General features: G+C 30.0%; 1 protein-coding gene across 5 annotated transcripts in view; it reads left to right on the top strand.

Moving 5' to 3' along the window:
• axed (BTB/POZ domain-containing protein axundead) overlaps positions 1-12,767 on the top strand; it is a 91,917-nt gene that overhangs the window by 35,951 nt on the left and 43,199 nt on the right. The window contains exon 1 of one of the 5 annotated variants that reach the window (XM_076416506.1): positions 2,788-2,813. The exons of 2 other annotated variants lie outside the window; for them this stretch is intronic. In XM_076416506.1, the coding sequence (XP_076272621.1) occupies positions 2,803-2,813 (11 nt within the window). In that variant the 5' untranslated portion in view covers positions 2,788-2,802. Of the gene's footprint in view, positions 1-2,787; positions 2,814-6,898; positions 7,002-9,253; positions 9,307-12,767 lie in introns of those variants that run through there. 2 more of the 5 variants (XM_076416504.1, XM_076416510.1) reach the window with 2 other exon arrangements.

Genomic DNA, 12,767 nt, shown 5'->3' with positions numbered 1-12,767 from the left:
TTTTTGTTACATTTTGAATGTAAATGATGACTGACTAAATGAAAATATGATAACTATTCTTTATTGTTTTTAAACGCCATGATAATTGCAAATAATCCATCTTTTCAAATGTGTTAGAGTACAACCGATCACAAATATCTATATCTCAAGTTTGAATAGAATTTATAAGATGTGAAGGCTTTGAAACAACAAAAACTATTTTATTTTATAGAAAAAAGTAGCAACTATATGCAAGACGTTAAACATTTATCCAATTTATTTTGTTTAAAAGTTAAGACAATGTCATAGGAATAGAAGCCAAGTCAATAATTTTCCTTCACTGTTGCTCATTAAGTCTTAATAGAATCGTATGTGTAATTATCTATTATATCATTCATACTTATTATATCATATCAGATTGAATATCCCCTTTGAGATAGTCAAAAAGGATTTGCAAGGCTTCTTTGTTTTATGTGTATTTTATAAGCAGAACAATAGAATAAGGGACCAACAGTATATGGTGTTTTATATGACGCTTCAATTTCCGTGACTACTCTGATATTCATCTGATGATAATGTTACATTCGTTGATACATACAAAACATATGTTTTTGGCAAAATTAATTTTTTTTATTCAATATAATTCCCCTCAAGGGTAATACACTGATTATAGCGATCCTCCAACTTTTCGATAGTGTTTTTTTAGTACGAAATGTCCTTTGCTTACAAATAGGCCTCAGTTTCGTCGATCACCTCTTCATTCAACAAAAATTTCTTCCCAACTTTTTCCTCCAAGCAATTCGGAGCTCATTTCATGTATTTTTGCCATCGTTTTCACAGACTTGTGACACGGTGCATTGTCTTGGTGAAACAGCACTTTCTTTTTTTTTGAAATGCGGCCGTTTTTCGGCGATTTCGTCCTTCAAACTGTCCAATAACGCTGTGCAGGTAGTGAGTGAAAATTATTCCATGCGCATCCCAAAATACAGACGCCATAACCTTGCCAGCCGACTTGGCGTTTTCCCACGCTTAGGAGCGGGTTCATCGTGTGCAGTCCTCTCGGATGACTTCGGAGTAAAATGATGGAGGTATGTTTCATCCATTGTCACATATCGATACAAAAACTCGGGTTTATAACGCTTGATCATCTTCAAACACTGCTCCGAATCATTAACTCGTCGTTGTTTTTGGTCAAAAGTGAGCTCGCGCGGCACCCACTTTGCCAGGGCTCTCTCATACCCAAATATTCGTGAATGATATGATGTATTCATTCAGTTGATACCTTCAGAGTGTCTGCTAATTCATTCAATTTCAATTTACGGTCATTCAAAATCATTTTGTGAAATTTTTTTATGTTTTCGTCGGTAACAAACTCTTTTGGTCGTCCACTGCGTTCAACGTCTTCGGTGCTCATTTCACCACGTCCAAACTTATCATACCAATCCTTGATGGTTGGTTTTCCTGGGGCACTATCCGGAAACTCGGCATCAAACCAATTTTTTGCTTCTACTGTATTTTTTCCCTTCAAAAAGCAATATTTTATCAACACGCGAAATTCCTTTTCATCCATTTTTTCACAATAACAAAAGCTGCTTCACTCAAAATGCTATAATTCATAAACTAATGATCCGACAGCTATCAAATTTATATACTAACTAAAAAAACATATGGATTTAATTGTAGTGGCACCGTATATGTATCAGGCTGGGGACTTTTAAATTGATCTGTTAATATGGTTCGTGTGGAAGAAACGTTATTTTACAATCGAGATTAAAATCTGCCTCTTTCGAAAATTTATTTTACAAATTCTTTTGTGTGACTTCGAGACTGTTTTAGTCTGAATACTATACGCTTGTGATTGTGTGCATTCGATAATCAGTGCACAGTTGAGGAACAAATTTAGAGACGCAGATTACAGCGATATAGGTTTAGTCTAACTAATGAGCGGTGAACGAATTCTTCATAAATTTCTGTGGTTAAAGGGACACTAACATTGACCAATGTCAGAAAACCTGGAAATCCCCTTAAAAACTATATGACGATATTTAAAATCCATCTCTTCAACTATTTTGAGTTTTTTCCTGAAAATTGGGCTAATTATCATCCAAATTCCGTCGTAAGATGATGTTATATCTTATACATAATGGCATTGAAAGATAAAAATACCTACACAGCTTGGTCCACTCGATTCCAATATGAACTTGTTTATATTGAAAAATCATGTATAAATAACACTGCTACAGTATACAAAATAAACATAAAATGCTAAAACAATCAAAAATTCTTTATGTACATTCGCTTATCCTTCTCGTGTAATTCAAACATTACAAAATAATATTTAAATTATAATAGACCTCCAAAAATGGTATTGATATCGTCCATTCTTATTTACACAATCGGATAAAGACTATTCTTTTTACGGTTCAGTTGGTTTTAAGGTCTGTAATAAACGAGGCTTAATGTTGTTAGAAATAAAAACAATTTAACAATTTTATATAGTATTTATTTCTAAATTAATTCCTACAATATGCAAGATTTGTTCTATAATTTGAACCCTTCGAAAATTAATAAACCGAACAACTGCGTGAAATAACGTTTATTTTACGAGTCTAAACCAACCGAATCCAAACGAACGATATATTACCACACGTAAATCCTTGGTGGTAATTGCCTATAAACTTTAAAGAACAAAAAAATATATAACCTATTAAAAATACGTACATTATTGTTTAATAATTCATTCGTATGCGTTACTTGAAAGAAATAAACGATATTTTCGTGATACGCGAGTGAGACGTAAGCAAAAGGTGATTACTGGAGGTGATGGATAATCGGTAAGATGTTAATCCTTATTTTTATCAAAGTTTCAATTAATATTTATCTAAAACCATTACTTTTATAAGTCATTAAAATATAAATCAAAAGAATCTAATGATTTCTCTACACCATGAGTCAATTTTCGTTTAAGAAAATCGAATATTACTAAAAAATGTATCAGCTTTCGTTCTGAGAATGGTAAAAGTTTTTTATTTTAAAGGAAATGTTAAGTATTAATTGCGTATGCTAGTAACATTTAAAGTGTGATTGTTCATTTGTTAACAATATTTATTTACAAATAATCGTCGGGTGTCCAGTTGCCATTTCCAATTTATCATCATCAAGTTCCTCAATAATTCAAGTTAAATCCTCCAAGTCGGGAGACGATATTGTTGATTCTCCGACTCTTTAAAATATTTATTTTCTATATTTCCATAATATGGAATAAAGTGTAATGTTACGAATTATAACGTTGCGTTTTTGTTTTCATTTTTCTTGCAAGCATTTTGCTTGAAGGGCCAAACTTGATATTGTCCCCCAATTTTTCATCTCTTCCCTTGTTGTCACTAAATACACTACAGTTATCTGTTTTTCAATTTTTAAAGACAGTGAATTTTCATTTAGCATACAACTATTTTCCATCTTCATGTAGCTCAAGTCCATGTTGATCAAAATCCAGCATGGTATGAGCTAGACAGTCAGCATCTAGTTTTTGTGGAGTCTGTAAACTGGAAATCACCTTTGCCCTGACACCAGAGATTTAATTTGTAGCTGTTGAGTTTCCGATTGGTTTACAGCGGTTTTAAAAGAAAACAAAAGATCGCTGAAATAATCTGAAACAAATAATCGCTTGGTAATGTTTGACATCAATATAATATAAAATTCTTGGCACTTTCTAGAAAAAGTATATGTTATTACAGGTACAAGGTACATTTTTCAGATTTTCCATACTTTCTCCAGCTTTTAATCCAATGTATATTTCGTTTAAACCTAGAAGACTAACACAGAACTTTACCAAAATACCCACAATTTCCTCAATCAACATGAGATTTCCTGCAGATTAGGGAACTCGCCACAAGTTGGCAACGCTTTTCGTCGAACGAAAATAATTTTCATCCTAGAAGTTCTGTCTTCCGCTGTGCCAAATCAGTTCTCTCAATCGATCACTCACATCCATTTGACTCAAACTATGCTATCAGCTTCTTTTTAAATATAGAGAATATATATGGTACAGCACATGACCTGAGAAGTCCCAGGCGTAGCAGAGAAAACGCGCTTTTTGTTCAAAATTGACTTTATTCATCAACGTGATCTCCATCAAGAGCCACATAATCATTTCAGCGCCTCTCTAACATTTCAATACCACTTTTGTAGAACGATTTATCTTTTGCCTCAAAATAGGCCTGTCACCAGTTGCTGTCCACTCAGATGACGATCGTTTTGATCCCGGAGTGAAGTGATGGATCCATTTTTCATCCATTGTCACATAGGGATGCAAAAATTCTGGTTTGTTACATTTAAACATTGCCAAACACTGCTCAGAATTATTAACATGTTATTGTTTTTGGTTAACAGTCAAATGCTCATGCAATATAAAACCAATATATTCTTTTGATATATTTAGGATGTTAGCTAACTCACGCAACTTCCCTTTTCGATCATTCAAAACGATTTTTAAAAATTTTTTTTGATGTTTTCTGGTGTTACCACCTCATTTGGACGTCCAGTGAGATCTCCATCATCACGGCCACGTTTGAAGTCAGAAAACCAATGTTTTATTGTTGTTTCTTATGGACCAGAGTCAATAAAACACTTTTCAAACCTTCGCTTAAACGGTATTTTTTCCCGTCAAGAAATAGCGCAAAATTAAAACACGTAATTGTTTTTAATTCATTGTTTTAAAAATAGCAAAAATAGTGTCACTCAATAACTCATAAACTTATGAGTGACGACTTGATGATCTGCAAATACCTTGATTATTTGTATTTTGCTGTGCAGTTTTAATGATATTTGGATCAATTTTATTGTAACTTAATTTATCTATGATAGAATATTATAGGGTTAATATCCAGCTCGTTAAGAGTCCTCCAGATTTCATAGTATTTTTTATTTTCAGTCAATATATTCATTTGTTGCATCAAATTCAATATATTCATTTGAATATGTAGAGGATGAATTTAAAAAATTAATGAATTAACAATCTTTAGTTAATTGATTAATAAATGAAATTGTGTCGCAACCATACTCAAACTATCTATTATTTTAAATGTTACTCTATGTTTCACCATATTTAGATCATTGTTTAAGAATAAAAACATGAGTTATCAATATTTACCAATTGGACGAGAGATTGGTATGAAAGATTGTTTGCGAAATACCGTTTAATCAAAAATGGACGGATTCTTTATTGGATTGTTGAATTGAAACAGATAATTCATAGTTAAAGTGATATTCATCACACCAAGATGACGGATATGGCAGAACCAGAAGCATGAATTGATCATCATCAATCGTACTTTTGTATTCTTCTATGAATTTCACCACATTTTGCGGTCGCCCACAAAGGGCATCGGTCTATGTTATTATCTTATTCTAGATCGCTTTCTATGATCTGAATACATATCGGAGCTCTTCGCTGCATCTTGCACCTAAAAAGTCTATTTTGTGCATAATTCTGTGAGGAATTCGTTTACTCTTCTTTAAACAGACATGGCCAAACCATTGTAATCTGCGTTTTTGAATTCACTTTGTTTCTAATATGATCCCGAAAAGAAATAATGTATAATTTGCATTAAGCATTGTGTTTGAAATAGCAAGCTTACAGATATCAGTCTGTAACAGTGTTCCAAGGTTTGAAACCATACAGAAGAACCGACAAGGTTAGTCGTGATTGTAACCATCATCTTGGAGAAACAAAGGCTTCTAAGACTTTTTTTCTCCTGTATAGCTGATTACAGTTGCATATTACTGACTGCCAATTAAGGAAGCAAATGTCTACAAAAGGAGAATTCGTAAATAACTGTATGAGTAAAAGTTGCAGCTCGAAATTAAGCCTTATTTACATATTTATATTTCACTATATGAGCAAGAAATGTTTATTTACCCAAAAAATGTGGAGCCACAGTTGTATGTATAATAATAAAAAATTATATACTGTCGCGAGATTAGTCTTGTATAAATATTTGCTATGATTTCAAAAGAGGAATGCATTCACAAGATCTATCCAGTGAACCAAGGTCACTATACAACTGGCTCTAATTTCAAAAATACAAGTTGCATTTATATTTTCTATTTTCTTCTTCGATATTGATTCGAAGTTAGACAACCAGTTAACTGTCAAAATACAAGAAGTCTAGCTGTTTGGAGCTAACGTCTTGTAATTTCAATCTATAACTTTTGTTACTGTCCCTACTGGGTTCATATCTAGTATAAGAAATTGACTTCACATATATATTATAACTCTAAACAACAACTAAATATTGAGTTATTTTACATGAAATACTGAAAGAGAGAAACTGATCTATAGATTTTGCAGCACCTATGTTTTGGCAAGAGCTTACAAACCATATAGATTAGTGCTCTTTTCTCTCGACTGACCATATAAAATTGGATTGTTAGAAAGAAAACAAACAGTGAAATATTAACCAGTTCCCACTTCACCGCAAATTTATAAGTTGAAAGAAGAAAATAAACAATATAAACGAAGAATAGCTCAACAAACGGATACTTGGAGATAAAGATGAACGATAGATTGAGACCTTAATTTGTCATAGAGGAAGTTGGGACTTCTAGGGTCAAGCTTACAGTAATGGAATAGTTTGCAGAATAATGGCAGGATCTCCAAATACAGACAATATCGACGAGATTTGCTTATTTTTTATAAGAACAAAAAAAAGAAAGAAAGACAAAAATCGGATCCAATAAAAATGTCTTTTAAAACTTACTAGGAATTTATTTATGCAATAAATTTTTTTTGTACAGTGTGATTAGTAAAATTGTTACTAACAATGAAACTTGCTATATATCTATAATACTCCCACTCATTGAGATAACAAGAATTAACGAGCAATGAAGAAATATATAATATATACGCAGTATTTTTAGGAGTAACAGTGAACATCGAACAAACAAATAGTGCATTGGTGAAAAGTGGAAAGAAAATTAATTATGTTACATCAAAATAACGTATTAAGATTCGTAAATCTGTAAGTACTAACTGTTAGGTAAAATACTTAATTTTATCAAACAATACTTCCATATAAATGTCAATAATATATATTATCAATAACAATCATCATATAACGATGAAGCTGATGTATATAAATATATTTTATAAACTATATACCAATTTAAACATGAATTTGATACAATGTTTAATATTGAAAATTCATTATCTTGTATGCCTTATACTGAATATATTGTCATATACGACAAAATAGATAAAGGATACATTATTAACAGGTCAAAAGAAAAGTCCCCAGCCTACCATAGTAAAACACATTTTTTGGCAAAATTAGTTTTTCTTATTCAACATAATTCTCTTCAAGGGTGATACACTGATTATAGCGACCTTTCAACTTCTCGATACCGTTTTTGTAGTACGATTTGTCCTTTGCTTCAAAAGAGGCGTCAGTTTCGGCGATCACCTCTTCATTCGACGAAAATTTCTTCTCAGCGAGCCTTGATATATATAATGGTCTTATATATTGTTAATAATTTTGTTAAATGCTTAAAATTCTAATTACTATTTATGTATTTATTTAGCGTGTAGATTTAATGCGCTAATATTTTCGAAATATACAAATTATTTTAGTGAAGAGTGTTTAACCAACAATTTAGCACATTAAATTAATTTAAACTTGTTCTAAAACCGTTTATAAACTATATTATCTTTTGTTAGATACTCTAAATGACTACTGCTTGATTAATCTCGCTACGTACTCCTTTAAATGTTGCTATCTACTTTAGAATATTTGTTGATGATAATTGTTCAAGAAGAAAATCAATTATCAATCAAAAATCTGTTTTCAACGATCTTATATATTCTAATATAAAAATATTCTCATAGTTTTCATGCATGATGACATTATATTTGGTGCTTTTCACTCGAGTGCTTTTAATAAGAAAATATGACAGTACATATATTTTATATATAATGTTTATTTAATTAAAAAATTCTACTTTTAGAGTAACATGGAATTACAAAAACTTACAAAGTGCTGTAGTTTCATATTTACAATAAAATGCTATTTTTACAGTAACAACAATTACAAAATGTTATAAACTACTATAGTTTAAGTGATAATAGTGTCAAGAAATCTAACTCTTTAAATAATTCATGCTATTTTGTGTTTTTTTTTCCTTTTCATTGTATCAATTTCCCAGAGAATAGACCAACAGAAATCGGCAAGCATTGCTTCCGACCATTTTGTTAGGATTTTAACTGTTGTTCTGTTCTGTTAAGATTCTTCTGATATCATACTCTTCTGATACAACACCAAAATTTTTCGGAAATAATCGAAGGCGAAAGTGCGAGTCCAAAGCCAAAAAAGGTATTCTTATGTTGACATGTTCCTGGGCATTTGTAAAAGCCGTCTAGGCTATTTCTTCTGTTCTTTTAATTTCCAGTCATTGATTCAAGATATTGAAAGCCCCCGTTCTCCTTGTCTATAGGTCTTACATAGGCTTTCATGTGTTGTACTTTTTTGTGAAATGGTGGCAAAGGAATGTTTGAGGTAATTTTTTCACTCCAGCAACAGTTAAGTTAACAACTCTGCAGCTACTCTTTGTGGCCAATTTTCACTTTGCAGCGTATATATTTTGTATCTCTTACGTATCTTTCCACTTTATACTTAAAAATACATATATTTCCCATAGAATAATTAAAATAAATACAAAAAGAAAACAAAACTGTGCAAAACTTTCTAAAACATCTGTTTTGAGACATAAATAATCAAAAGGCGTTTTCAATCGACTGCTCTAGTCACATCGAAAACTGTGCAAGCGCATATATACTATCCTGGAAAATCACTTTCGTTCGACTCGTTATCTCTCTGACTATCGGCTAAAACTCATGTTGTATACATATATTGTTTATATTGTTTACGAAAAAAATAAATAGAGAAAATTCTACATACAAATCATCATAAATTTCAATTAGTATGAACAAAAGCTGAAATCACGGAATCTAGGAATTAAGGTTTTAATATTTATCATATTTTTTCTAATTTATTAAAGTTTTAATTACTATTTATTTATTTATTTAGCACCTAAATTGAATCAGTTAATATTTACGAAATATAAAAAGTAACTTAGTTAACAGTATTCAACCTTTAAATTATTTTTATGTAAAACATGAATCATAACATGGTCATTGTTTACATTGAGGTTTATTTAACTCTGCGATAATTCTCAGTGATGCTTTAGTATTACTTCGGTGCTAGTGTAGTGAAGTTATTCGTGTGTGTATTTGCGAGCTATAACTATTTACTTGTAGCCTTTTATAACCAAGTAAGTTAATAGGACTGAATTCATTAACTTTTATGGTACAAATCGAGTTACTTCTAATAATAGTGTTACAAATAACTTTTCGTCTAGGATATATGATATATAACATATTCTTTAGTGATCAGTGTAAATAATTTTTAATCTAATATGGCCCAACCGATTAAAATTATATTGTTTTTATTTAATTTTATAAATTAAAAATGGAAATTTAATTTTAAGATATTTTAAAACATTTTTGAAAGTGTACATACTTTAAATAATTCTTCTTAGATTTGTTAAAACTCTTTTTCTTAGTAGCCGTTACTTGAGGAATATTCTAAAAACGAAATATGTAAGTCTACAATCTTCAAATTATAAAAGTTTTCAATTGATATATTAAAATTTTTCCTAATTGTCTTAATTTATGTTGGGCGTGTAAATAATTTTTTGTCACTCTGATGTTATTTAGAGGAACTACAAATATTGTCCATTGTTAACCCACAACTTTTTCTCATCTTTCAGATAGATAATGGATTCTACGTTAAAAACAATCCTAACTTTTTGAGGATTAACAAAATTCTACTTAATTTTTGATTTATTCGTAAAATATGAAGTGCTTGCAATAAATTGTCGAGTAAAATAGGTGATAGTCGGAAGGATCAAATTCTGGTAAATACCACCGATGGGATAGGACAGTCCATTTACGTATTTCCATCTAGATTAAACGAATTATAGAAGGCGTGGCTGAATGTTTTTATGTTGCAATATTACATGATCACATTTTAACTTCTAAACGACGTAATTTGTCTCCACGACTTGAGTCTTGAACTACTGTCAAATAGGTTTTTTTCATTAGACACCAAATTCGTTTCTCGGCTAAAACTTTTGTGTATACATATATTATTTACAGTGTTTACGAAAAGAACAAATGGAGAAGATTCTACATTTCAATTATTATGAAAAAAAAGCTGAAATCGCGGAATTTAGATGAGATAGCAAAGATTCATAAATGGATAACAATCCAGTGTATTAAGATCTTAATATTTATCACATTTTTTTTCATTCTTATTAAGATTTTAATTACTATTTTTTTATTTAGCACGTTATTTAAATCATTTAATATTTATAAAATATATAAAGTAATATAGTTAATAGTATTCAACCTTTACATTATTTTTATGTAAAACATGAATCATAACATGGTCATTGTTTAGATTGAGGTTTATTTAACTCTGCGATAATTCTCAGTGATGCTTTAGTATTACTTGCTAGGTGCTGGTATAGTGAAGTTATTCGTGTGTGTATTTGCGAGCTATAACTACTTACTTTTAGCCTTTTATAACCAAGTAAGTTAATAGTACTAAATTCATTAACTTTTATGGTACAAATCGAGTTATTTCTAATAATAGTGTTACAAATAACTTTTCGTCTAGGATATATGATATATAACATATTCTTTAGTGATCAGTGTAAATAATTTTTAATCTAATATGGCCCAACCGATTAAAATTATATTGTTTTTATTTAATTTTATAAATAAAAAATGGAAATTTAATTTTAAGATAGTTTAAAACATTTTTGAAAGTGTACATACTTTAAATAATTCTTGTTAGATTTGTTAAAACACTTTTTCTTAGTAGCCGTTACTTGAGGAAAATTCTAAAAACGAAATGTGTCTACAATCTTAAAATTATAAAAGTTTTCAATTGATATATAAAATTTTTCCTAATTGTCTTAATTTATGTTGGGCGTGTAAATAATTTTTTGTCACTCTGATGTTATTTAGAGGAACTGAAAATATTGTCCATTGCTAACCCACAACATTTTCTCATCTTTAAGACACATAATGATTTAAGATTCTACTTAATTTTTGATTTATTCGTAAAATATGAAGTGCTTGCAATAAATTATCGAGTAAAATAGGTGATAATCGGAAGGATCAAATTCTGGTAAATACCACCGATGGGATAGGACAGTCCATTTCCGTATTTCCATCTAGATTAAACGAATTTAGAAGGTGTGACTGAGTGTTCTTATGTTGCAATATTACATGATCACATTTTGACTTCTAAATCATCACATTGTACTGTATGTTTCGCCCAAATGTGCCCATTTCATTTTAACGTAATTTGTCGCGATGACTTGGGTCTTGAACTAGTGTCAATTTTGTTTTTTTTCATTAGACACCAAATTCGTCTCTCGGCTAAAACTTTGGTTGTATACATATACTATTTACAGTGTCCACGAAAACAACAAATAGAGAGAAATCTACATTTCAATTAGTACGAAGAAATAAAAGCTGAAATCACGGAATCTAGATGTGATAGCAAAAATTCATAAATGGATATCAATCCAGTGTATTAAGATCTTAATATTTATCACATTTTTTTTCTATCTTATTAGGATTTTAGTGACTATTTTTTTATTTAGCACGTAATTTAAATCATTTAATATTTATAAAATATATAAAGTAATATACTTAATAGTATTCAACCTTTAAATTATTTTTATGTAAAACATGAATCATAACATGGTCATTGTTTAGATTGAGGTTTATTTAACTCTGCGATAATTCTCAGTGATGCTTTAGTATTACTTGCTAGGTGCTGGTATAGTGAAGTTATTCGTGCGTGTATTTGCGAGGTATAACTATTTACTTGTAGCCTTTTATAACCAAGTAATTTAATAGTATCAGATTCAGTAACTATCGAGTTACTTCTAATAATAGTGTTACAAATAACTTTTCGTCTAGGATATATGATATATAACATATTTTTTAGTGATCAGTGTAAATAATTTTTAATCTAATATGGCCCAACCGATTAAAATTATATTGTTTTTATTTAATTTTATAAATTAAAAATGGAAATTTAATTTTATGATATTTTAAAACATTTTTGAAAGTGTACATACTTTAAATAATTCTTCTTAGATTTGTTAAAACTCTTTTTCTTAGTAGCCGTTACTTGAGGAATATTCTAAAAACGAAATATGTAAGTCTACAATCTTCAAATTATAAAAGTTTTCAATTGATATATTAAAATTTTTCCTAATTGTCTTAATTTATGTTGGGCGTGTAAATAATTTTTTGTCACTCTGATGTTATTTAGAGGAACTACAAATATTGTCCATTGTTAACCCACAACTTTTTCTCATCTTTCAGATAGATAATGGATTCTACGTTAAAAACAATCCTAACTTTTTGAGGATTAACAAGATTCTACTTAATTTTTGATTTATTCGTAAAATATGAAGTGCTTGCAATAAATTGTCGAGTAAAATAGGTGATAGTCGGAAGGATCAAATTCTGGTAAATACCACCGATGGGATAGGACAGTCCATTTACGTATTTCCATCTAGATTAAACGAATTTTAGAAGGTGTGGCTGAATGTTCTTATGTTGCAATATTACATGATCACATTTTGACTTCTAAAGGTATGCTTCGCCCAAATGTGCCCATTTAATTTTAACGTAATTTGTCTCC

The sequence above is a fragment of the Rhynchophorus ferrugineus genome, unplaced genomic scaffold (genome assembly GCF_030347505.1).
Source record: "Rhynchophorus ferrugineus isolate W39M unplaced genomic scaffold, kcgeb_rfMv2 rfM10, whole genome shotgun sequence".
NCBI classification, from domain to species: domain Eukaryota; kingdom Metazoa; phylum Arthropoda; class Insecta; order Coleoptera; family Curculionidae; genus Rhynchophorus; species Rhynchophorus ferrugineus.
Note: the sequence above shows the minus strand (reverse complement) of the source record. Positions and strands in the feature narration are given on the sequence as shown.